This window comes from Gobio gobio (genome assembly GCF_949357685.1).
Source record: "Gobio gobio genome assembly, chromosome: 15".
NCBI classification, from domain to species: domain Eukaryota; kingdom Metazoa; phylum Chordata; class Actinopteri; order Cypriniformes; family Gobionidae; genus Gobio; species Gobio gobio.
In genome coordinates, this window is record NC_137108.1 from 47,411,655 (window position 1) to 47,438,287 (window position 26,633).

General features: G+C 38.4%; 1 protein-coding gene across 1 annotated transcript in view; it reads right to left on the reverse strand.

The window, feature by feature from the left end:
* Nucleotides 1-26,633, reverse strand: part of LOC307138897 (mannosyl-oligosaccharide 1,2-alpha-mannosidase IA) — a 347,413-nt gene that overhangs the window by 79,880 nt on the left and 240,900 nt on the right. Inside the window, exon 4 of the mRNA XM_079837590.1 lies at nt 11,426-11,506. Within this exon, the coding sequence (XP_079693716.1) occupies nt 11,426-11,506 (81 nt within the window). The remainder of the gene's footprint in view (nt 1-11,425; nt 11,507-26,633) is intronic.

A 26,633-nucleotide genomic window follows, 5' to 3' on the forward strand; every position in this document is an offset into this window, starting at 1 on the left:
GATGTCTTGTTAACAGCCATTTTCTTCAGAACAGTCTGTCATGGACGTCGCTCCATCTCAAAATTACATAAAAAAAAGACTAAACTTAGCTCAGTCTGAACACGCAGCAGCAGTGGCGGAGCCAGCAGGGTTTCTGGGGTGGCATTGGAAACCCCTGATATATCCATATCTATGCTACATTCAGAGGAGATATTAAAGGGGTCCTATAATGCCCCTTTTTACAAGATGTAAAATAAGTCTCTGATGCCCCCAGATTGTGTGTATGTGAAGTTTTAGCTCAAAATACCCCACCTATAATTTTTCATAGCATATTAAATTTGTTTTTTTAGGGTGAGCAAAAACGCAGTTTTTGTGTGTGTCCCTTTAAATGTAAATTAGCTTTCTAGAAGAGGGAGGAGCTTCAAGAGCTTGTGTTAGCAGCTCTGATTACCTCACACAGAAACTGTGCAGCCTTTTATGTTCAAACTGGAGTCAGATAATGATGGAGAGACTCAAGAAGAAGTGACAACATGTAGAATGAGACGGGACGTTTCTGAATGGGTAGTTGATGAATTTATGTAGCTGATGTGGAGTTAACTATCTTCAAGTCATTGATAAGCATATTCTGTCATGATAATCTATAAACTGCTGGTGTGGGAACTGTTGTAAGATGCACAGAGCCAGAATAATATATCTGCTGCATGAAGATATAACAGGTATAGTTTAGTTTAATTTCGGTTATAACTTATGTTGTCATGCTTTTATGACATGCTATTGCATTTGTGTACGTCCTGTATTGGAATACATGTGAAAAGACGGATACGACAGCTTGAGCGACTCCCAAATGTGCTCGACGGGGGGGGTTCATTTAAAGTTTAGGGTTTCTGATGTCACTAACCCGTGAAGAAGCTTGTTGTAGTTCCTACCAGCCGTTTGTTGTAGTCCTTAAAGGATTTTACCCCACCCCCATGTCATCCAAGATGTTAATGTCTTTTCTTCAGTCGAAAATAAATTACGTTTTTGGAGGAAAACATTCCAGGATATTTCTCCACATAATGGACATTTTTCTGGCAACAAACTGGTTGAAGGTCCAAATCAATGCAGTTTCGAAGGGCTTTAGAGGCTCTGCACCATCCCAGCTGAAGAATAGGGTCTTGAAACCATCGGCCATTTTCAATAAAAAAAGTCCACATACCTCCACATACGTCACTGGCATGACCTTTTTGACGTAATGACGTCATACACCGTGAAGAATCACAACACTGAAGTTGAGCATTCATGGTTAAAAAGAATATACATTTTCATTTTATATTGAAAATGATAGATGGTTTCACTAGATATGACCCTATTCCTCAGCTGGGATCGTGCAGAGCCTCTGAAGCCCTTCTTTGAAACTGCATTGATTTGGACCTTCAACCCATTGGTTGCCATTGAAGTCCATTATATGGAGAAATATTCTGGAATGTTTTCCTCAAAAAACTGAATTTCTTTTCGACTGAAGCAAAAAGATGAACATCTTGGATGAGATGGGGGTGAGAAAAATTATCAGGAAATTTTCATTTTAAAGTTAACTAATCCTTTAAAAAGCGATTTCTGTAAAAAAAAAAAAAATCTCCCTTTGTATTGAACTTTGAGCGTCGTAACTTTGCAGATGTTGTTTATGCTCAAACAGCAACATTACACACTAACTAATGTTAAAAAAAAGTGAAATCATAATCAAGGACCCCTTTAATAATATCCTGTAGATCTCTCTATAATTAGCACTGTTTTTACAAAACTCTTTTTTTTCCCTTCACTGAACTGAACTTTTTGCCTGTATGGTTATTAGATTCACATTAGTTTTGAGAATGCAGCGCAGCATGATACTTCTTGTTTGATGCTACAGCCTATTTACAGCAATCATAGAATTCATTTTTTAAATGCCGGGTTAGGGTTAGACACTAACTTTCTTTCATGGTCTCCGGACCCCCTGAAGTAGCCATGGCCACCTCATGTATAAAACTCTAGTTCTCTAGACCAGAAATGTCCACTTTCTCCTGCCAGAAACTGTCAGTGCACTGTTTAAGTGCATTCTGACTGTGAGGATTCCTCGATTTTATCGGCAGGAGGTTGGAAATAAATGCAGGTTGACACCGCATGCTTGTTGCTCTGTAAATAAAGCCGTGAGAAAGATAGACAATGCTAAATTGAACATGTACTGCATGTGCAAACTTAATGACTGTATCAATAATGCAGCACATGATTCACAGCAGGAGAATGAACCAAAAAGTCTCCGTGCATGATGTTTATTCAGGTCATTCTTACGTCCTGAAAGGTTTGATACGATCGCTGTAGCTCGACTGATAAAACATTTATGTAAAGACGAATCCTGCGGGCTGACAGAGGTGAAGGAATGACAAAGAGCTGCAAGCTAATACCCTTCTGTCAGGAGTGATTTGATCTTGCGGCAATTCAAAGACGGGCTATTCCTCAGAGAAATAGGCTATAGGCTTTTGACATAACTGCCTTAATGGTTATATGCAGAATATTTCAAAAAAATTGCAGGTGCATAGTGGACAGGCTTTAGTAATCCAATCCGTCAAATAAATAGCATTGACAGGGATGGCGCTTACCTGCTAACTCTTGGGACAGTCAGTGGGTAACACTTTACAATAACGTTTCATTAGTTAACATTAGTTAAACGGGTACTTCACCGCGGGGAAAATGGGCTTTCAATAAAACTTGGCAGCCTATGCAGTAGAAAGGCGAAAATGTTTTGAAATCAGTGCTACCTGACCAGAGAAAACAGGAGAAAAGGCTGTTGTTTCCCTTTTGCCAAAAAGGCAAGAAAACTACAATACCCATAACGCACTGTTGCCGTCCAAGGCCACTCCCACAGTCTGCTATGGATACGCTTACCAGAGTCAAATACAGTCTTGCTTTGGTAGAAAATATTTCTTAGCAACTCAGCAAAATAATGGTGTCGACTTGTATTGTTCCTGAGTGCCAAAATTTCAAAGAGTAAACGTTTAGTGGGAGTGAGTTGCAGTTTCCAGTGAAAGATCCGGCGTGTTGTAGGCAGTGGCTAAAGGCTGCAAAGAAAATATCCGAAAACCAAAAATCTTAAAAACCCCCAACCGTTTGTAGTCCCCAACCTGAAGTTATTCAGTGAAGAGCAGTGAGTGATTTTCTCTTTATATTGTTGTTTGAATAGCATTAATGACGAATTAATACTACGATCTCTCCTCAAAGGCAGATTGTGGAGACATTTATATCCTTCACAATCAAAAATTGTGATATTGCACATCCCTATAGTCGAAAATCGACAGCATTTATTAATCTTTGTCAATTCAACACTTACTGTACTAATATATTTTAAAAATCCAAAGTTGTATTTGTCAACATTTGGCCTGTGAACTGACACGAAAAAAAGAACAATTACATTTTTACTATCATTAACAAAAGCATAAAGATAATAAATGGTAAAAAAAAAAAAACATATTGCACATTGTTAGTTCATGTTAGCTAATGCAATACAGATGAGACTTTATTGTTAAGTGTTACCCTAATATCTAATGCAATATTACTTTTCCAAAATCTTGTTTTTAAGGAACACGGCACTTTTTTTGAAAATAGGCTAATTTTTCATCTCCCCTAGAGTTAAACAGTTGAATTTTACCGTTTTTATGAAGCCATTCAGCCGATCTCCGGATCTGGCGGTAACACTTTTAGCATAGCTTAGCATAGATCATTGAATCTGATTAGACCGTTAGCATCTCGCTCAAAAATGACCAAAGAGTTTCTATTTAAAACTGGACTCTTCTGTAGTTACATCGTGTACTAAGACTGACGGAAAATGAAAAGTTGTGATTTTCTAGGCCGATATGTCTAGGAGCTATACTCTCAATCATGCGCAATAATCAAGGAACTTTGCTGCCGTCCCATGGGTGCAGCGGCGCAATGATATAACGCAGCGCCTGAAAATAGGCTAACTTCCGTCAACATAACCAACGTGACAACCTGCTTGCACAGAGAACATGCTGGGGACTATTTTCAGATGCTAACGGTCTAATCAGATTCAATGATCTATGCTTAGCTATGCTAGAAGTGCTACCGCTAGATCTGGAGATCGGCTGAATGGATTCGAAAACGGTAAAACTCAACTGTTTAACTCTAGGGGAGATGGAAAATGAGCCTATTTTCAAAAATATTGCCGTGTTCCTTTAAGGATGTTTAGATATTTTTAGACAAAAATACAGACCAAGAAAATACTAATTTGTACCTGGGCACTGACATAAACATGCAAAGACACACAGATCATTAGTTCTATGCCACTTGCAAACAATAGCAATACAATCCGCTCTGCGCTTCTAGGTTAATTACCAATAAATGTGCATCAAAGCAAAGCGACTGATGGATGAAAATCTGCTGGATTTTACAGTTAATTAACATAAGTGCTTTTACATACAGCAGTGATATAACACCCTTCGCTTTCATACTAACAAGGGCGATACAGCTGACTGATGTTCTGTTGGTAATTGGAATAAGAGATTCATCTGTAGCCATGGCTTGTTAGAACAATCCACAGAGCGGGAAATTACAGCCCAGTCTGTGGTTTTTGAGTAGTTTGCATAAATCCACTGGTTTTTGAATCCATATAGATGCATGATACATATGATGTGAAGTCTCGCTTGATGTAGCATACATACATATGAAGATATGTGAGTCACCTTTAATGAGCAGCAGAGTGTGTAATGAACGCTGATAGTCTTTTAGCATCATATAAAGACCTTATATGAATTTTGAAATGAGCATTACACTGAATAAAATGGACATTTTTCCATTCACAAAATTCGCTGTCATCTAACGTTCACTTAAAGTTGTTCATGGCACATGCCATTTCAAAATTCTAACAATAATAATTACATTTAATAATATTAATAATCACAGTAAAATGTTTGCCAGCAGGAATAGACTGTTTATCGTGTGGTTTGCTGCAAATTTACCTTTAGAAATTAAATAAAAGAAAAAATGTATTGTACACATGAGCTTTATGGACTTCATTGATGAAGCGGCACATTTTAAATTAAAAACAGTTGATATGAAATGATTTTACAATTCTGGCTGATACCGATAAGCTAATAATTTAAAAATCTAAAAACAACTAAATAACATATTATAATTCAATAACACTTTACAATAAGGTTCCATTTAGCGATGCACCGATCATGATTTTTCACGGCCGATTTTTACAACCAAATTGTCAGATTCTAAAAACGTTTGCCGATTTTTTTTTCTTTGTTTAAGCAAATTTATTTGTTGTTTATTTGGCCAAAATGACCTTAAAACAAGAAATATCTGCAGTCCTTTTAAATAAGAGGCAACCACACCTTTTAATCACGAGCCAAACAAAAATGTGTAATGTATAGTTTTGCTTTTGTTTCCTGTTCTTAGTTTATGTTCGCTGTCAAGGGCTGAATCCGAAATCACCCCCTAAACCCTCATTCACTATTCCCTACTTTAGTCCACTAATATAGTTCACTTGAAGGAGTGAATGAAAACAAGTGAGCGAATTTGGACAGCTGTTGTGTGTACATCTAGCCTGGATGCCAGCCGAACTTAGCCCCGCCCACAACATTTGAGCTCGGGCAGTTCAGTCTGGTCTTGATCCGTAGAGGAGTAATTATGCCCGAACAGAAACTGTTCGGACCATGAAATTGTCAGGACGGGCTTTAGACGATGATGGACAGATGATCAACAGTAACGTAATCATCCACGTCATCAAAGACGCTTGGGTTGAATTCGTTCTAATCCTAAACGGAGAACTTGTTTGTATATGCGTTCACCTTTACTATTTCTCTCAGAAATGATGATCGTGTTGGTAAGTACTCTGTGTATCCTTAAAACATTTTTTTACAACACCGGCAAAGATCGTTTACACTCATCTTTTTCTTCTAACGTTACTTATTCCAGCGTGCGGGCAGACAGGCTTGCCAAGTTTAAAAAAAAAAAACCTGCCTAATTGCTACTCAAAACTAGCCAAAAACAAGCCCAATAGCTTTCCGGGGGGGTTCACCGGAAAAAAATGGCATTTGGGGGGTAAAATATGTGTTATTTTGGTGCTTCAGTGGTGCTTCAGTGGTTCTTTTTGACAACTAACGTTATGCAACGATTGGTTGTAGGTCTATAATGTCCATATTCTGACTAGAGTTGAGTATGACGACGTCAGGCTAGTGTACATCGGCTGTACACTCATTATTGCGGTGCAATGTGGGATAGAATGAGTGCACTCAATAACGTCCACTATGGTTTCGGACACCACTACAAATGGCTGTCCCCTGAAATAATGCCCTATTTGAGGGTTTAGGGGGCGATTTCGAATTTAGCTATGGTTCCTGTTTTCATGTGATTCCCTTGTTCTAGTCATGTGATCATGCCCTGTACTCCCTTGTCATGTGTTTTATGTTGTCATGTTCTGATTGGTTTATTGGTTTGATTGTGCACAGGTGTTCCTTGTTAGTCATTAGTCTCTGTGTATTTAAGCCCTCATGTTTGCCATGCATCTTTGTCTAGTATTGTCCCTGTAACCGTTGTTGGCAAGTCCAAGTTTCTCAAGCCATGTTAGTATGTTTGCTCATGTTTGGATGTAAATAAAGCTGAACTTGGGTTCTATCAACTTGCCTGCAGTGGACTTAATACAGAATACTACACCGTTAAAATGGACCCAGCAGTTTCTTTGCTTGGTCTCCGTCAAGGTGATCGTTGCATAGAGAATTATGTGTTGGACTTTTGTGACCTTTTGTAGCTGGTGGATTTTAATGACGTGGCTCTTACGGACATTTTTTGCTATAGGTTAAAAGAACCTGTTCGTTCACGGATGCCAGGGGGAATTTTTTTTCTCTGGCTCAATATATTGACTATGCCTTGCTGTTGAGTGGCTCCTCGTCTACTGTGGGAGAAGCTAATGAGGAACCCCACAATCCCACAGTACCATCCACACCAGAGTATCTCCATAACCCTACAGTCATGTCTGGAGTTATTCACGACACGCCAAAGCCTATTCACGTCATGCCTGCCAGGTCCTGTTCCTGCCAAGTACCTGTTCGCGTCATGCCTGCCAAGCAAGAGCCTCTTCACAACATGGCCGCCAAGCCAGAGCCTCTTCACGACATGCCTGCCAAGCTTGAGTTTGTTCACGTCATGCCTACGAAGCTAGAGACTGTTCATGTCACACCGGCCAAAATGGCCGCGCTATACCTCAGTCCTCAGACAAGATGGCCGCTATGCCTGTTAATGTTGAGTTAATGCATTAACTAAATTACTAATGGGACCTTATTGTAATACAAGTAATTTATTCACAAATAGAATCCCAATAAAATATTTTAGATTGATAAAATTAATATATAAATTACTTAAAATTTGAATTCCCATGACATTTTTTAAGTCTACAGACATCACACACATTTAAATTTCAGCTTTCATCTTGGTTTTTGCAGTTTTTGCAGTTATTTTAAACCTTGTTTTGTCTTATTTTAGGATAATAATAATGAGAATATAAGCGATCCCAGGTTTTCAGTGAACATTGGAGATGTTAGTGATAGTCATATTATAATGTTTTGCCTAGAGAGAGAGAAAGTGATTTTATCGACTATCACTACAAGAGCAAGTTCTTCCTTTGAACAAATCGAGCTCTATAGCTGTAAATCCTGCAGTTAGCCGCAGCGAAGGCCTGTGATGTTTCCCCACCTCATGCTGTCGGGGTTATTTACGCATGCCCTGCCACCGTGGCCGTTTCGCAAAAGTGGGTTTTCCAATCACCCGCCCTTATCTGCAGGTGGTGTAACCCCCCGGAAACTCAGGGAAGGGAAGGAGACGGATGAGATAAATCTACATCCAGAACACACACATTCCCTCTGTGCATGAATGCAGGGATAGATCACTGCATACGGCTGAGCTATACTGATAGATTCATCAGAAATGGTGGACAGCAATCTCCATCTACAGTGAGAGACGGAGGCAGAAACTCATACACACTTGTGGTGAAGTGCAGAACTAATGCACAAGCACAAAAACAGATCCTGTTTGTGTTCACATCTTTTAGAGAGGAATTCTGTAATGAGCCAACAGCTAATCAAATGACATACAGACTGTCTTGTCATGCAATATGATGGTAAACAATTGTGACCCATGCTGGCAAAATTAGCTGCATTGAGAGAGTCAGCAAAGTCAGTTTTGAGAAAAATCGAGTTTGGTTCCAAAACAAAATCACCTCAACCATACCTTAAAATCTCTTGTAAAAACACCAAATTTGACACCAAGTCAACACCAAATATCTATCGGAATATATATATATATATATATATATTCAACTTTTTTCTTTGATATCACAATTGTTTGATTAACATTAATGAAACAGACAGCCAATATATTAAGACCTACTATACCGCACAGCTCTAATATAATGTTACACATCAGACGTTTTTCCCCAACAGTTAACCAAACGTTCACAGAGACATAATAGATAATGTTTGCGTGAATTGACCATGACAGATATTTTGAAATACTGCAATTTTGTGTATATGTGTATATCGGGATTGCACGCTGTCTGATGCTGCGTTCACACCAAACACGAATAGAGCGTCAGGAGTAGAGCTGCAACTAACAATTCTTTTTTCTGTCGACTAATCTAACGATTATTTTTCCAGATTAATCTGATGAATCTTTTTTTACTGATTATTGTATTTCAAAGAGGGTAGTGAATTTGTATATTATTTTAACATGAAATCAATTAATGATGACAATATTAAATGTATTTCAGGAAGGGTAGTGTACTTAAGCCATTTTATAATGAAATATATGAACACAAGAAGCTTTTTAAACATTATGTATAATGATACTATACATCATAAAATGTATACAGAGTAGGCCTAATTAGGAAAAGTTGTTTACTATAATAGTTGAGTATGATTTACTTATTGATTTGTGTCAATAGTAAACGAAAATGCACTTGTTTTATCTGCAAAAGGTTCACATACAGGAGTTTTCAGCATAGTTTTAATGTATAACTAGTCCTCCATTTTGAAGATATAGCCTACATGTGCATAAACGACTGAAGCTGCCAGAAGTTTTTGCCCAAACTTCAAAGACACATTTAAATGATAAAAGCTAGAGGCATATCTTAACTTTAATGTTACTTTAATCATGTAAACTACCTATATACAGCATGTTATATATGCATGTGTGGGACAGAGGGGAATCCGGTCGCATTTGCAGCAGATATATGCTGCCCATAATAAATAAAAGCACGAGACGTACTGGGGTCGGAGAAGAACACCGGAAAATGTGACCGAATGGACAAAATTCGTCTGTATTTGCAATACACACGCCACGGTTAAGCTGCGCGAGACGAACACTGGCAGTATGAAAGCCCAAAGGGAGCGCGCGGCTCCCACTCTCCACGCGCACAGCTTCTGCTCTGCCACCGCGTGCAGTGTGAAATCGGTGTTACAGAGCGAACAAAGCACAGTTTTATTCGTCTTCTGTTTAAAGTACTCCCACATTTTTGAATGTCGCGGTTCTGCTTTATATGATAAATGATAATTTTCACTATGCCTGGGAGCAGAAGCTGCCATTATTCTAGATCTTCTGTTCTATTCTAGAACGTAAATAATGTGACGCCGATGTGTCGACGCATTTCACGCATGTCGACGTATTTTCGTAGTCGACGTCATCGATGACGTCGACACGTCGTTGCAGCCCCAGTCAGGAGCGAGTGATTTCAATGTTAAGTCAATGGAAAGGCGCGTTGTTGCGCGTCTGGAGGTCTTGCGACGCGATAGACGCATTTCGTGCGGCGCGATGGACTCCATTCCGCCTGATTCGCTTGAGTGGTGCTTTTGTGGATTCACGCGTTTGAAGCGAATTCACTTCTGACGCCCGAGTTGAATTTTTTTTACTTTGGGCGTCAATTCGCACCACGTTAACCAATCAGGAGCCTGCTCGCTGCTGTCACGTGGTAAAGTGAAGTGATGAGAAACCCTGCATAATTTAAAAATACTACTATTGTGTCACAAAATGAATGTAGTTGGTTAAAGCTCAAATCTGTGGTTTATTTATAAAGAGAGTGCCTATTTAAAAAAAATTGTCTTGCGTTTTTGGAGTTGTGAGATCCAGGCGATCACCAGGCGCTCAGCTCTCATTAACCCCAGCGAGGGCAGCCTTTCCTCGGCCAGTCCTTCTGACGTTTGATGCTGTCCTGTAGTGGTTCGTCTTGTGTGGATCTAATGGGCCATCTTTGCTCTCATGAATCTATCATTTGTTGTTTGCCAAATCGTTTTGACTGAGGGCAAAGAGAAGTTTTTTAAGGATATTTAAATATACATGCAGTGAAGATAATGTAGAAGTTGCCTGGACCACATTTGTGTGGCTATTAATGCTTAATATATATTTTTAATGAAAATGAAAAGAGGCAGAGTGGTGTTTTATGACATATTTCTCCTGGAGCGCCTTGAACGGCCAATTCGCTGTAGACGCGCGAATGGATTCAAAATGTTCAAGCGTCCAACTAGGCGAGTTAGACACGATTTTGACGCTCTATTCACGTTTGGTGTGAAAGCAGCATGCAAGTAAGATCCTTTTCATGGACAAATGAAAGGTACTCCTCTCAGAAAACGTCCTTTGTGAAGCGTTGCGATTGCTAGACGAGGGCTCAAAATCAAATTTTTTCACTTGTTTTGCCAGCAGCTCGAAATTATGCTGTGCGCATTCCGACTCCTTCTGGCAGCACATCATAATTTATAACATAATTCAAATAAATTCAATAAATGTAAATGCAAACCATTTAAAACTCTAAAAAGATGCCTTTCAGAACAAGTCAATTCAATTAAGCCCTCGTCTTTACTACAAGTTAAAGCACGTTACCTACTGAAGACCATGAAAATGAACTCTTTCTACCATTTCAATACGATATTTGCATTGGAATTAAAACACAATAACTATAATATTAGAAAGCTGGCTTTCTTTTTCTGAGTCAAAGTGACTCAAAATGATGGAGTGTGTCACATTTTACAACATGTTCTTACTATATGCTCCCATCTCAAACATTGATTAAACATCTCAATGAAACATCAAATCGACTCATCTGATGTGTATGTGTGGTACGTGTGTCTATATCTGAGATGGATCTATAAACACAGACGGATGGTCTCAGAAAACACAGAGCATCTGTCTCCTTCTTTGACTAATTCTGCCTGAAAATCAATGTCCATTAGACGGACTCACAACTCTGAGTGTCTATGGATCACCTTTATTTTCCAAATTATGCCCTTGGTTTCAAACATGGCCCATTACACAGGTGATCATTTCTCCTTAATACAGACCTTGGCTGCAATTCATGTGATTAAACATTAACTCCAGTTCCAATTATTTACATAAAACAGTGGGAAGAACAGATGAGATCGAATCTTACCTCAGCGCCGGTCAGGTAGTACGCAGAGAGAAGACCGCCAACGTAACGGATGTTCACCTCAAACAGGGACGCCTCTCCGTTCTGCAGAACACAAACAACATTAAGAAACTCATCTTTCAGTGCCTTAAAAACATTACAATGGCACGCTTTAGTAAAGGAGGAAAACATGCTATAGCAAGGTCACATTTCAATGCTGTTTTCAACAAAATATTGAAATTAGAGGGAAACAAACACATAAAAAGGCATGAGAATGTCACTTTTTTAGAAAAGAGTGTTGTCTTAAAGAAGCCACATTATGAGGAATCAATTTGTCCTTACTTAGGCCTAAATTTAAGATTTATGTATTTGAGTTGCATATAAAATTTCCATCCATTTGGATTACAGTTTTAACAAACTAATAAACTTGTGATTTATATTTATCAGTCATACATAAATAAAAGATGTAAGAAACTACATTTCTTTAGCATGTTAAGGTTTATGTATTTATCACAAAAAAATCTGACAAATATGCATTACATTAATTGTAATAGATAGTTTATACTAAAACCGTAATCCAAATGCATGGAAATTGCATGCAATTCAAATATAAAAATCTTAAATTTAGACCTCAATATTTTTTCGAGTGTATGAAACTTTCAAAAACTCAATTTCTAAGGGACAGAAAGAGGGAAACTATTGCTGTTTTGGCACAATATATGGTCCTTGGAGAAATAATGAAATGCATGACCCCTTTATAGTACATTCTACATCTCAAAGAGTGATTTCTGGAACCCGTACAGCCGTGACCTCTGGACGTATTGCTCAGTGACTCGTGCTCAACACGCCGCAGTGCTTTCCTGCTGCGGGGAAACTGCCAAGATCTCTGCGGCCAAGGCCAGGAGGGGAGAGCGTTATTAAACACTTTTAGAGGATGTTTCCCGGCGTTGGGAGTCAAATGAGGCTATTGATTTATGAAGAGCGTGTGAATAATAGAAATTTCCTCAGCAAGATTGTTTTTCCTATTGCAATTTTTTTGTGTTAATTTTGCTTCGTCAAACTTCAAAATTATTACATTCAGGGCCCTATTTTAATGACCTGAGCGCATGGTCTGAATTGCATGGCCCAGGTGCATTTTTTTTTTTTTTAGTTTAAAGGAACACACCACTATTTTTGAAAATAGGTTCATTTTCCAACTCCCCTAGAGTTAAACAGTTGAGTTTTACTGTTTTCAAATCCATTCAGCCGATCTCCGGGTCTGACGGTAACACTTTTAGCATAGCTTAGCATAGATCATTGAATCTGATTAGACCGTTAGCATCTCGCTCAAAAATGAGCCAGGGCTTGACATTAACACTCGCCAACCTGCCTTTTGCGGGTGGATTTCAGTGCGGGATTTCAGGCAGGTCTTTCAAGCAATGTCGTGATCAGAGACAATCAGATTAGTTTTATTCAGGGCACGCTCTCACTCACTGAAATCTGCATGCACTCATCAAAAAAAAAAAAATAGATGTGCTTGGAATGTACGTAGGAGATTCATTCATCATACTGTGATTGTCTGTTTTTGTTCTATTTCAGCAGCGAAAATACTTTCAAACAATTATCCCAACAGAACCATAGCGCACCTGATGTGACTGGCATAAAGCTGGCTTGACGTTGAAAGTTCGATATTCGCAAATTTAGGGACCATCTCTAAAGTTACATACGACATCGGTATACACGTTTCTAACATCAATAGCATTTGAAGAGAATGGCTTAGTCATAAAACCAACTATAAAGTGTTCATCTAGGTGTCAGGTATGATGCACACCTTTTCGATTTTTTCGATTTAATAAAATAAACTGTCAAATCACAGGAAAATATGGATTTTTATTTCACTAGGCTACTGTATGCGCTCATACACAAAAAATGCTAGATTTAAATGTCATAGGCATAAAAATCTTTTTTTTCAGACAAACAGCTGTTGATGACTTGTCATGTTATACATTTCATGTCTACAGTGGTCATTTACATATAGCCAACAACAAATTTCCTAACAACAAAATTGTGGCCAGTGTAAATGCTGAGTGGCCAGTAACTTTGGAAAACCAATTGCCACAGTGGCTGGTGAGCAAAAAAGTTAATGTCAAGCCCTGAAAATTACCAAAGAGTTTTGATATTTGTCCTATTTAAAACTTGACTCTTCTGTAGTTACATCGTGTACGAAGACCGACGGAAAACAAAAGTTGTGATTTTCTAGGCCGATATGTCTAGGAACTATACTCTCATTCCTGCGTAATAATCAAGGAACTTTGTGCCGTACCATGAGTGCAGCGGCGCAATGATATTACGCAGCGCCTGAAAATAGTCCCAGCACGCTCTCTGTGCAAGCAGGTTGTCACGTTGGTTATGTTGACGGAAGTCAGCCGAAAACGCGTGCATGCAAGAAATAGAACCGACGTCTATTTTTCACGCAACACTATTTTTATTACATATTAATAAATCACATTTTGATGTTTGAAAGTCTCAATGCAGATATAATTGTAATTTAAAAAAATAATAATAATTGTCAATTTTCAAGCACCTGTCAATACAGGATGAAATATTCTGTAGCCTATTTTGCCGTCAATAGCCTACTGCCGACGTTGTCTTTGCTGTATCAGTAGGCTATATATTTATGTTTAACATGAAGACATCTTCCCATATGTCGAACAAAGGGTGATTCTAGCAGCAGCAGCGCCGCGTCAGACACGTTTCTGGTGTGCAAAGACATAGAAAACGCCACGCAGCTGACACGCAACAGAAACGGCACGCTCACACCACGTAGCCAGTGTGTAGCCGGCCTAAGAGAGTGCGTTCCGCCTTAAAGGAGCAGTGCCTAATTCTACTTGTTACAAGTGTTTTAAACACTGTAAAAAAATATGAACGTAGTGTCCGTGACGTAGGATTCTGAAGAGCAGTTTTGAAGCATAAAGTAGGGTCGAGCTGGCCGTTGCCATCTTGGAAAGAGAAACAGAAAATGGGCAAAGAGGCGGGATGTGGGCAGAGCTGAGGTGACACGATTACTAACAGACAGCAGACAAACGACAATCCACTCACTCGAAGTGGCCACGCCCTTAATTATGCAGAACTTTAATGCTTTATATAATTTAAACTAATGAGTTCTAAAACAATTCACCCCCCTCACCCCCCTCACAATCGTCATGAAGGGCAAAATTAGCTATAAACCAAAATATAGACCAAAACCACAATTTGTACCAGACTGTAAACGTGTTTTTCTGCTGTAAAGTTGGGCATTTTAACATGAGGCTCAATGAGATTCTGCTCCTTCTGGAGCCTGTCCCTAGCACTAGCGTAGCTACGGGTGGGCCTGGGCCCACCCACATTGACAGCTTGCCCATCCTGTCAGATCCAGGGAAATAATTTTTTTTTTAATAATACTATTTTCTAACGTTTAACAATTCTTCAGTAATTATTTTAAATGTGATTTATTTTGTCATGTATTAGAACTCTATTCTAATATTAATATAAATATGCGAATTAGTCTCTTCAGTTACGTCACGCCAGTAGTAATGTTATGTTCGCGACAATAAGCGGTATCGAATCCAACTAGCAGCGCCTTTTTTTGTCATTAAAAAAAATGGCTAAACTGTCAGTTATGACAGTCTAAGAAAGAAACACGTCTTGACAAAGATGACAGGACACCATAACCCTTTTGTCGTTTGAAAATGAACTAACTGATAAGTGATAAACATCAACATCTTCAATTCAAAACCCAGCCAACTCCGACTTGTTTAGAACAGACATCAGCCATACAAGGTAAGCTATGGGTAGGTTTTTAGTCTGGCCCGCCGTGGCATGGCAATCATATATTTGCATGTAATATTTGTGAGCACGTTTATTATTGGCAGGTTGTCGATACAGGACATTGTGATTTCTCTTCGTGACATAGTTATCAGGTTACAGCGTTACACGTTACAGCCGTCCACACTTTGATTGATCGCACGGAGCTTAGTGCTTACAGTATTTCGTTTCTGTGACACTATTACAGCAATAGCGGAATTTTAAAAGCAACCTTGCAAACGGTCCATCCGCACGTCGTGCTCAAACATTACAAACACAGCTCATACGGGGTCTTGAGAAGGCATCAACATGTAGAAGTTGACTATATTAAAAGACAATAGACAATAAAAGGTCCAACATATAGGCTATGGAATACTTTTAGCTAAATTTCAGTCTGATTTTTGGATTTTTCTTCCAAATTAAGGGGGTAATGCGATTTATTCCGGCCTACCCACACTATTGGAGGCCCACCCATCATCAACTTTCTGCCTACGCCACTGGTCCCTAGTGGCCAGTCGATGAATTGCAGTTTAAGTCTCTTCCGTATTGGCGTCAAGAGAAACTTGGGGAGGTTGCCGCTTGTTTAAAACACGTTATCAAAAAAAAAAAAAAAAAAAAACTTTAAGAAACTAGGCCCGGTTTCGCAGACTTTTTAAGGATTAGGCCTAAGTTCAATTAGGACATTTAAGTAGCTTTTATAAACATGCCTTAAAAAAACATTACTGGTGTGCATTTTGAGACAAAACAATGGCACTGATATATTTTAAGATATGCTTTCAGTTAAAACAACTCAAACATGCATTTTAACCTGGGACTAGACTTAAAGGTGCACTATGTAACTTTTCCGTCCCCTAGAGGTCATCTATATGTAGTTTGATGATGTCACATTTGAGCGCAGAATCTTGGGACATGTGGTCTTCACGCGGTGTGCATGGAGGGGAGGGGCTGTGTGTGTTTGTGTGTGTGTTTGTTTGCGTGCGCGCGCATGTGAGAGGCGCATGCGTGACAGAGAGGCAGAGGGAGAGCAGGGAAAGGAAATGCAGCTGAACGAATACGCTGCGTGTTTTAAATAGCGTTAAAAAATGAAAGACCTTGACAAAGACGAAAAGGACATTTACTCTATAATTTTATATTAGTTAGTTAGTTTTGCCAAACACATTACAGTTTTAGTTAGTTATTGTTTGTTTTGTAATATATGCCTTGTTTTTATTTTTATTTCAGTTAACGACAATGTTTTTTCCCACCTAGTTTTCGTTTTTTCGTTCGTTTTCATTAATGATGGCTTGGACCCCCCAAAACTGATATTTCTGTCCCTTTGGGACAGAATACCCCCCAATGAAGACCCAGTACCCCCTGTAATTCGAACTATGGTCTTCACCTCACAGCCAGTGGAAAAGAATTGGGATAGGACTCGGGCAGAAATCGTGTTGATGGATGTGATTATTAGCGTTACTGTAGTATGAAGCAGAGCAGGAGTGAGTGTTGTGGAGCTGAGGAACCGCTGGAGCGATTGTTAATAAGATGAACGCAACACACGCCTCGTGAGCAGCGGGACTTTTATTATGGCATAGTCTCCGGCGGGACTTTTATTGTGCAATAGTAGCGGCGCCATTTCCGCTTTTCCGGTCATGAGTGTGAGGTAACTCAGCTCTGTTTATCATATTAGACACATCTGAGTGTGTCGATGTGATGACGTTACTCTGTGCGTTCGTTCGGCGGATGCTATGACACGTGTTCACACTGCAGTGAGAGTAAAGCGTTTCTGCAAAATAAAACTGGAAACCGAGGGTAACGCAGATATGATGTCATCGACAGGCGACTCCCTCACACGTCCCGGTTCCTTGGTTAAAATAGCAATTTCTCACGATTTACAAATAGTTGGGAACATTTGGGATATTGTAAGTACTCAACTGAACAAAATATATAACACTAGCCAACTGGTTTTTGGATTTTTTTGTTTACATAGTGCACCTTTAAACCATGATCTAAATGTTGGCTTACATCATCCACCTTGTACATGTTAAAAATGTGTTTTTTATGCAGTGGGCTATTTGATGATGGAGACGATTAAGAGGAGTTAAAGGCTGGGAGCGACCCTAAGGAGATATAATATGTCAGCATAATTACGATCACTTGAGTTTGCAAGGAGTTGAGGTGACAAGAGTCCTTATTGACTCGCAGCCACTTACAGGCAGGAAGCAGAATCTCTGGAGTAGATGATAAGAGAATTATAGCAGAAAAACTGTGGAGGGCAATCACCTCCTCGATCCATTCATTGATGCCCTGATCAACAGCACACTTAAATCACACTCACGTCTGATAGAAGAAGGAGGCTTCCAGCTCAATTTGTGTCTGAAGCATTGCAGACAGACAGCAGACATCTATCAATGCTGTCTTCAGAGCCGCGTGTCAGACAAAGAGGAGTATCCAAAAAACACAAGACTTCCCTGTGAGCCAAATGAAAGTAATCCCAACACACACAGCCTTAAATCAGCTGCTGCGCAATTCACAGCGGTAATAAAAAGAGCATGTTTGAGGAAAGCACGCTAAACAACCACGAATTAAGAGAGGTTTTAAAAGGATTATCCCGAAAGAAATCAAACAAATCCCAAGCTATAGCGCTTAAGTAGGTATCTGTGGGTAAATATGTTTGTGTTTGTGGATGTCTTCCCATTTTGAAAACACAGTATACACTGAAATAAAAATAGTGTAGGAATATTTTTTTCACCCAGATATTGCTAGTAGCAAGTAACACATTGGATTAGGGTATGTTTACATGACAACAATGTACTAAAAAAGCATTTTTTCGAGTACAGAGGACAAACTTGTCAAAAGGATCCTCGTTCAAACAGATCCGCAAAAACGACTAAAAACCACGACTGACAGGCCAGTAGTGGGCGATGTCTCTTTGTAAAGCATAACTGTTTTCACAAATTCTGGGTTTTTAGTTTACATGGACACAACAACGGTCTCATTTTCAAAAACTTGCAAAAAGTTCGCATTTTCAGGCCCTCAAAACTGTTGTTGTGTAAATTAAGGGCCAAAACGCATACGTTTTTGTGTAAACGGCCCCATAAATGTGAAATATTGAAACACTGAAATTGTATTTTCTTGTAAAATGTACTCCAATAATCTTTGTGTTGCAACATTTCTAAAATAAAGATAAAATAAATCAATTAATTAATTAATTAATTAAATGAAAATTATTAAATAGTATTTTCTTGTAAAATGTATTCCAATAATCTTTGTTGCAACATTTCAAAAATAAAGAGTAAATTAAATTAATTAAATTATTAAATAGTATTTTCTTGTAAAATGTACTCTAATATTTATTTTGCAACGTTTATCAAATAAAGATTAAATTAAATCAAAATAAAATAAAATAATTAAATAGTATTCTCTTGTACTCCAATAATGTTTATTACAACGTTTAAAAACATAAAAAATATTTATTTTGCAACGTTTATCAAATAAAGATTAAATTAAATCAAAATAAATTAAAATAAATTAAATATTATTTTCTTATAAAATGTACTTCAATCATCTTTATGTTGCAACATTTAAAAAATAAAGATTAAATAAAATAAATAAATTAATTAATTAATTAAATGAAAATTATTAAATAGTATTTTCATGTAAAATGTACTCTAATATTTATGTTGCAACGTTTATCAAATAAAGATTAAATTAAATTAAAAAAATTAAAAAAATTAAAATAAAATAAAACATTTAAAAAATAAAATAAATTAAAATAAATAAATAAATAAAATAAAGTAAAATAAAATTAAAATAATTAAATAGTAATTTCTTGTACTACAATAATGTGTACGTTACAACGTTTAAAAAAATAAAAAAGCAAATTAAAATAAATTAAATAGTATTTTCTTATAAAATGTACTCCAATCATCTTTATGTTGCAACATTTAAAAAATAAAGATTAAATTAAAACAAACAAACAGACAAACATACAAATAAATAACTTTAAAATTAAATAAAAAATATTAAATAGCATTTTCTTGTAAAATGTATTCCAATAATCTTTGTTGCAACATTTATAAAATAAAGAGTAAATTAAATACATTAAATTAAATGTATTATATAGTATTTTCTGTTTAAATGTACTCCAACAATCTTTGTTTTATGTTGCAACATTTATAAAATAAAGAGTAAATTCACTTCAATTAAATTCTATTTTCTTGATCCAATAATCTTTGTTTTATTCATTTTTTTATTTTTTTAAATGCAGTGCAGTCCTCACTCTACATTCTGTAATGTTGCATAATTTATAATATTAAAATGAAAATGAAAATGTTATTTTCAAAACCTATACGTTTGTTCTTTCAAGTCTTTTTCTCCACAGCGACAGGGTTTGGTCTGGAAAACTGAGAGAACATAATCAGCCACATTTTTCGCTCTAACCTGTCCATTACCCTTCACTTCTGTGCTCCATAATAGCTGGGTGGTTTCAATCAGGTGCGTTGCGTTATTGTAACCGCGGGACCTCTGGGCTGCAGTGTGGTCATGGGTAATGGCTGCACTGTCAAGCTAATGGCTCCAAATTAGCATTTTAATTTCTGCACGTTTGGCAGCCGGTGCACAAGGAAGGCTGGTGGAGAGATGCTACAGAGATGCTATTGTTAGAAGCACAAAAATGGAGCACACGGAGATAATGCATAAAATTACTGCGGCTAAAAATACAGCATGCTGAAAGCTCCTACAGCAGTTCAGGCTTGAGACGCAGCGCCGTTGTGTTGTTTTGTACCTCGCATGCTGGTAAGAGTTCAGTTGAACAGGCACAGATTTAGCTGACGTGCTGCCCGGTTTGGTTTGGATGGAGGCGATGCGGGCATGTGTTAATGTGATTAACCACGAGCGCAGTGTGAGGATGCGTTGTGTGCAGAGAAACTCACAGTTGGGTTCAGAATAGCTTATTCAGTGCACAACCCATACGATTTGATTTTTACTCATTATTTATCAAACTGACATTTTGTTTTTATTTCCAATATAACTGGACGTAAAAATTCAAAATGTTGAATTGAATTTAAAAACAAATAAATGTATAATACATTTTTTCATGTCAATTTATTCTGATATGTGGAACACAGTTTTTCTCTGATTAGACATATTACGGTGAAGTGAATCACACTGATGATCTCTTCATCGCCTGTTAGTGGGTGGGATATATTAGGCAGCAAGTGAACATTTTGTCCTCAAAGTTGATATGTTAGAAGCAGGAAAAAATGGGCAAGCGTAAGGATTTGAGCGAGTTTGACAAGGGACAAATTGTGATGGCTAGACGACTGGGTCAGAGCATCTCCAAAACTGCAGCTCTTGTGGGGTGTTCCCGGTCTGCAGTGGTCAGTCTCTATCAAAAGTGCTCCAAGGAAGGAACAGTGGAGAACGGGCGACAGGGTCATGGGCGGCCAAGGCTCATTGATAACTGTGGGGAGCGAAGGCTGGCCCGTGTGGTCCGATCAAACAGACGAGCTACTGGAGCTCAAATTGCTCCTGAAGGAATTAATGCTGGTTCTGATAGAAAGGTGTCAGAATACACAGAGCATCGCTTTTTTGTTGTGTATGGGACCAGTCAGGGTGCCCATGCTGACCCCAGTCCATAATATATATATTCAGTATATAATTGCTTTGACAGTACTCAACTTTGAGTAATATGTCTAATGTATATATACATGTATCGTTCAAAAGTTTGGGGTTATAGTAGGTTTATTTCAGCAATTGATACTTTTATTCAGTAAGGGCACATTCAATTGATCAAAAGTGACTGTATAGACATATTATAATGTTACAAAAGATTTCTACTTCAAATAAATGCTCTTCTTTTGAACGTTCTATTAAAAAAAGATGCATTTTTCAACACTTTTCAAAATTGATAATCACATTTTTTGAGCATCAAATCATCATATTAGTATGATTTCAGAACGATCATGTGACACTGAAGACTGGAGTGATGATCATAGGAATACATTACATTTTAAGATATAATAACATAAAAAACAGCAATTAAAATTGTAATAATATTTCACGAAATTACTTTTTTTTTTTTGTATATCAAATAAATGCACGTTTGGCAAGCATAAAAGGCTTCTTTCAAAAACATTAACAAATCTAACCTTCGAATGGTACAAATTGGGTACTATTTTTAAAGAGTTAGTTCACCCAAAAATGAAAATTCTGTCATTAAAAAACCCTAAATAACGACTTACATAGTGATGATGATTTCAAAACATGGCCTCATGAAGCTTCGAAGCATTATGAATCAGTGAGTCGAATCATGATTCGGATCGCGTGTCAAACCGCCAAACTGCTGAAATTTGGCGATCCAAACTGCTGATTCGACTCACTGATTCATAACGCTTCGAAGCTTCATGAGGCCGTGTTTTGAAATAGTCATCACTATATAAGTCGTTATTTAGGGTTTTTTTGTCATTTTTGGGTGAACTAACCCTTTAATAGGTGTAATTTCACACGCAGCTGTCACTCACATGCAAATGATGAGATTGTGCCAGTCTGAAACACTTATTGTAGAATAATGCATACCGTTTCACTCACTTTTTATTACTGTGTGTGAGCGGGTAATAGTTAAGTACATCTTGATTCATTTGAAAATGTCAAGCAGGTGTTGGCAAGCGTTGACGGATGTGTTAGCTCTACTGTTCCTGTCATCACTTAGCATGCGGTCACACCAACTCTCACCAACAAACCATACTTAAATGAGTAATAGAGAGTTGCACAAACTAGGCTGTGATTAAAGGCCAGTGATTAGCCGTAATTAGCCCTCACTGATCATCGAAGTGGACCAATTATAGGTCCATCTCCAACCAAGAAGCTTGATTGGATTGATGGGGTGTTTTTACACATACAGCGTCTCTCGCTGGAGGTCGTCGGATCGCTGTTGTGTTGGTTATAGTAGGTGTCCTACTGCCGGGATCCGTAATGTTATCAGTGGGCTGTGCAACTGGCCTGAGCTCAGTTGGGATGTGCTGGAAGTAAAAATAAGATTCATTCTAATAAGATGTTGCCTGCAAACAGCTCTCTTTCCGTTAACCATTATAAGATCATGGAGAGAAACATGTTTGCAACTGCAGCAGTGCATAATACATCATAGCATGAACAATATGAGCGATTACGCAGGTGCAAAAAAAATATGATTTGCAAAAAAAGGCCCAATATAACCCAATTTGATGATTGAGAGTTAGAAAAATACCAATACAAAGTTATCACATTTGATTCAAATGATATACCAAGTTCTGGCATGAAACTCTAGATGGCACAGGCTGATTTGTTTGCTGTTGCATCAGCGGCCAATGAGCTGCGGCTCAACATTCAAACACTGATAGTGTTGCTGTTAGCAGTCTGTAGCGTGCTTTCTGAAACCCTCCACCTTCCCCAGCTCCACCTGTATAGGGTCAGAGCATCTCCGAAACTGCAGCTCTTGTGGGGTGTTCCCGGTCTGCAGTGGTCAGTCTCTATCAAAAGTGCTCCAAGGAAGGAACAGTGGTGAACCGGCGACAGGGTCAAGGCTCATTGATGGGGAGCGTATGGATCCTATCCATGGAGGCCCCACCTCCCAACTTACAGGACTTAAAGGATCTGTTGCTAATGTATTGGTGCCAGACACCACAGCACACTTTCAGGGGTCTAGTGGAGTCCATGCCTTGACAGGTCAGGGCTGTTTTGGCAGCAAAAGGGGGACCAACACAATATTAGGTCATAATGTTATGCCTGACCGGTGTATAAGCACATTCCTAGCATCAGGATCCTTTGGAAGGTAATATTATTTGCAGTCCAGTGATCCTGTATCGCTCTTCTCTACTCATCATCTCACTAACACGCCAGTGGGCGGGGCCAAAGTTGCGCTGATGAAGTAGGCGTTGATCTTCTGCAGAGGCGGTCTTTCACCAATCTATTATAGGCACATTCCACATCGAGTCGTTCTCTGGCCTTGGTTACATTAAAAGCTGTTTTTGGACTAACAAGGAAGTTTTCAGTTCTGAAACTTACAGGATATTGTAGCATGATGATCTCTTATATGTCAAAAGCTCAAGGAAATTCTGATTTCTCAGTTCATGACCTCTTTAAGAGAAAGAAGGTATTCAAAATGTATCATTTAACTTATGAAAATGTTAAAATTAGGGATGCACCGAATTCAGATATTTGGGGTTCGACCGAATCCACTAAGATTCTGCCGAATCCGAAACCGAATACCGAATCCTTCTCCCATCCTCAGTCCATTATCACAGTAAACACATTAATGAAGTAAACAACGTCCACAGCAGTGTAGGGATTTAACCGTTAACCGAAAGTAAGAACTTTGACCGATTGATACTATCAGTTAAACGGTTTAAATGTTTTTTTAACGCTTTTTTGTTTGTTTGTTTGCTGCATGGTTAAAGAAAAATATGCTGTATTTGACAAATACAGCATATTTTTCTTTTCTTTTCTTTTCGACACGTGCAACCAAATGTCTAACCTCGCAAAATGAAGCATTGGGAAAGAAGAAGACTACTGTGTGGGACCATTTCGACAGAAAGGGCGACGAACTTACTTGCAAAATATGCTATGCGGTATTAAAATACAGCAGTAATACAAGCTCCTGACTGGTGGAAAGCAAATGAAAGGCGCTTCCCGAGGCTGGCCACTCTAGCGAGGCATTAACTCTGTATTCCCGGGGCATCAGTGCCAGCTGAAGCCTTGTTTAAAGGTCCCATGGCATGAAATTTTCATTTTATGAGGTTTTTCAACATTAATATGAGTTCCCCTAGCCTGAATATTGTCCCCAAGTGGATAGAAATGTTGATTGGTGTAAACCCGAGTTCTGGCTGTCTCTCTCTGCCTTTGAGAAAATGACAGGCCAGACGAGCCAATCCTCAAGTCTCCTGGTTTGACATCCAAGCAGGAACGGTTTCCTCCCTTTCCTCCGCCCAGAGAATCTGGCACGCCCATGCAAACACTCGAGAGATCATTCCTTGTGAACGAGTGAATGCTGGCAGTTTCTCAGTGTTTGGATGTACAAATGAAAACAGAAGTCTTTTTTCAGTTCCTTCTGATCTGTGATCAGTGATTTCTGATGTGTAGCTAATTATTTATTATTCGTGCACACACTGCGGCTTCTCTCTCTCCAGACAGAACGGTGTTTTCGTGTTTTCTATCTTGTGAGTCAGTGTTTTTGTACGTCCTCGTCGCGTCTATCGGTTCTAAAATTTGCATACAGTCATGAGTTTCTGCTCAACATCAGCAGAGATAAACCTCACACACGCCGAAGCTCGGGCTGCACTGGCCGTTGGCCTTCAACATCCCCGACCCCCAGTACTGCATCTGGCCCACAGCGGAGGCACCAAACGCGGCGTGAGATTAAGCAGAAGGGGGGTAAGCGTGAGCATATTCGGGCTAGCCAGCCTAGCCTCACAATAAACTGGATTACATTCGATTACTGCTGTTGTGTCTTTGTTTGCGCTGTGTACTCAACGCGCGTCACTGACGCTTTTATTTTATTTAAAAAATAATGCTATTATCAACACTTACTTTTAACTCGTTCATCTCGACAGCTGTAATGGTACTTTGCATGTGTTACAAAGTTGGTAATAATGATGAAGACGGACTCGGTGTGACTGGGACTCGTGTTTATTCAGAACTCTCAGATACAAACACAATAAACTCGCGCTGACTGACAGCGCTCTCATAACTCAGTAGGTACTATAAATAACTTTGTTAGCGATCGCTGAGCTCCGTCTCTGGTACGTTAGTGATGTCCGGTCTTTCTTTTGAACCTGTTCTTTTTAGTGAACCGAATCAGTTCACCAAATCGGACTGAATCGTTCTAAACGGTTCGCGTCTCCAGTCAGCGCTGATCCATAATTTACTAAAGTTACTAACTTTCTGACATGAGTGACAGTCCCTCCGACTAGAAATAGACTAATAACCTGAAGTATATTCTGTAACTACAACAGTTCAGACATGCTGAGAACTGATGTGAAGTGAACTCAGGTCCATCCGTCTCTCTGGCAGCAGCTCGTGCCTGCTCGTGCCTCGTAGACCTGGTTAAACCACGCCCCCTCCGCTCATTTAAAATACAAAGATGTCAGCCAATCACAACAGTGGGCGTTTTTACTGAAGTCTCACAGCAGACACGCCTCTTGAAGCAGGGCATTCAGCCACAGGGCAAACATCAGTATAGACAAAATGCCTTTTATTTCTAAATTATGACATTTTATGATGTAAAAGTCATACTAACAATATAAGTACACCTCAGGAAACATTATAAAATAATAGAAAAATGCCATGCCATGGGACCTTTAAGGCTTTTTGTAGTGTGGTTTTGGTCAAGTTTACTAAAGTAAACATTGTCGCGTATGTTCTTCTCGCCGCTGTTTTCTGATGGTTTATAGAACAATTACCCCGAGTCGTCCTCTGTCGTTTAAAAGAACAGCCCAAAGGCGAGCGCAGAAGGCAGGCACGCATTCAGAAGAGGCTTGCGCTGCGGAGACAGACGAAAGTATAAACAAGGCTTGAGAGGATGTTTTCTGCCGCGGGTTTAACTGTCAACAGGCTGCACTCCAGACTAACCCACATCACTTAGACATGTTACTTGAAAAAAAAATAAAACATACAAGATGTGGATTGATTTACCGGTTCTTCAAAGCTTCAAACAGATTCAGTGTGTTTTCGTTTTGTAATCTTAATTTGGTAATAATTTAAGTGAAAAATATTTAGTGTAGGCCTATTTATTTTATTATTCTTATTTATATTTTATCTGATCTGTATGCTGCTGTTTGCACAGTAAAATAAACCCATGAAAAAGTGTCTTTTTAACGGGTCACAGACACTCATCACTCGTATTTTTATTTAATGCCAATTCAATATTATAATCTTATCAGTTAACGGTTAATAATCGGATAATGAGCATTGGTTGTCATAGGGAAAATTAACCGAAATGAGCATCCCCACAGCAGTGTATTTTTAATTTAATTTAATTTAATTTAATTTAATTTAATTTAATTTAATTTAATTTAATTTAATTTAATTTAATTTAATTTAATTTAATTTAATTTAATTTAATTTAATTTAATTTAATTTAATTTAATTTAATAATAGGCAACATTATGCCAGGATGACTGTCCTTCCTTTGCTGTACCTGAAGTTGCTGCATTTTGGCTGCTGTCTGTAGATTCCCTCATGCACAACTCATATTCTTTCGGATGTTTCATACACAAATGTTTTAACAGCGGCTATAGTTTAGGGTCCTTGTCACCACGAGACAAATCGGCTTGGAAATTGAACATGTAGCTCTACTTGAATCGCCTTCTTTAGACTGAAAATACTGTCAAACAACATGTTTTCTGTTCACAAGTACCATTTTCACTTTCTCACAGCCAGAGGTGTAGCAAGCTTTTCA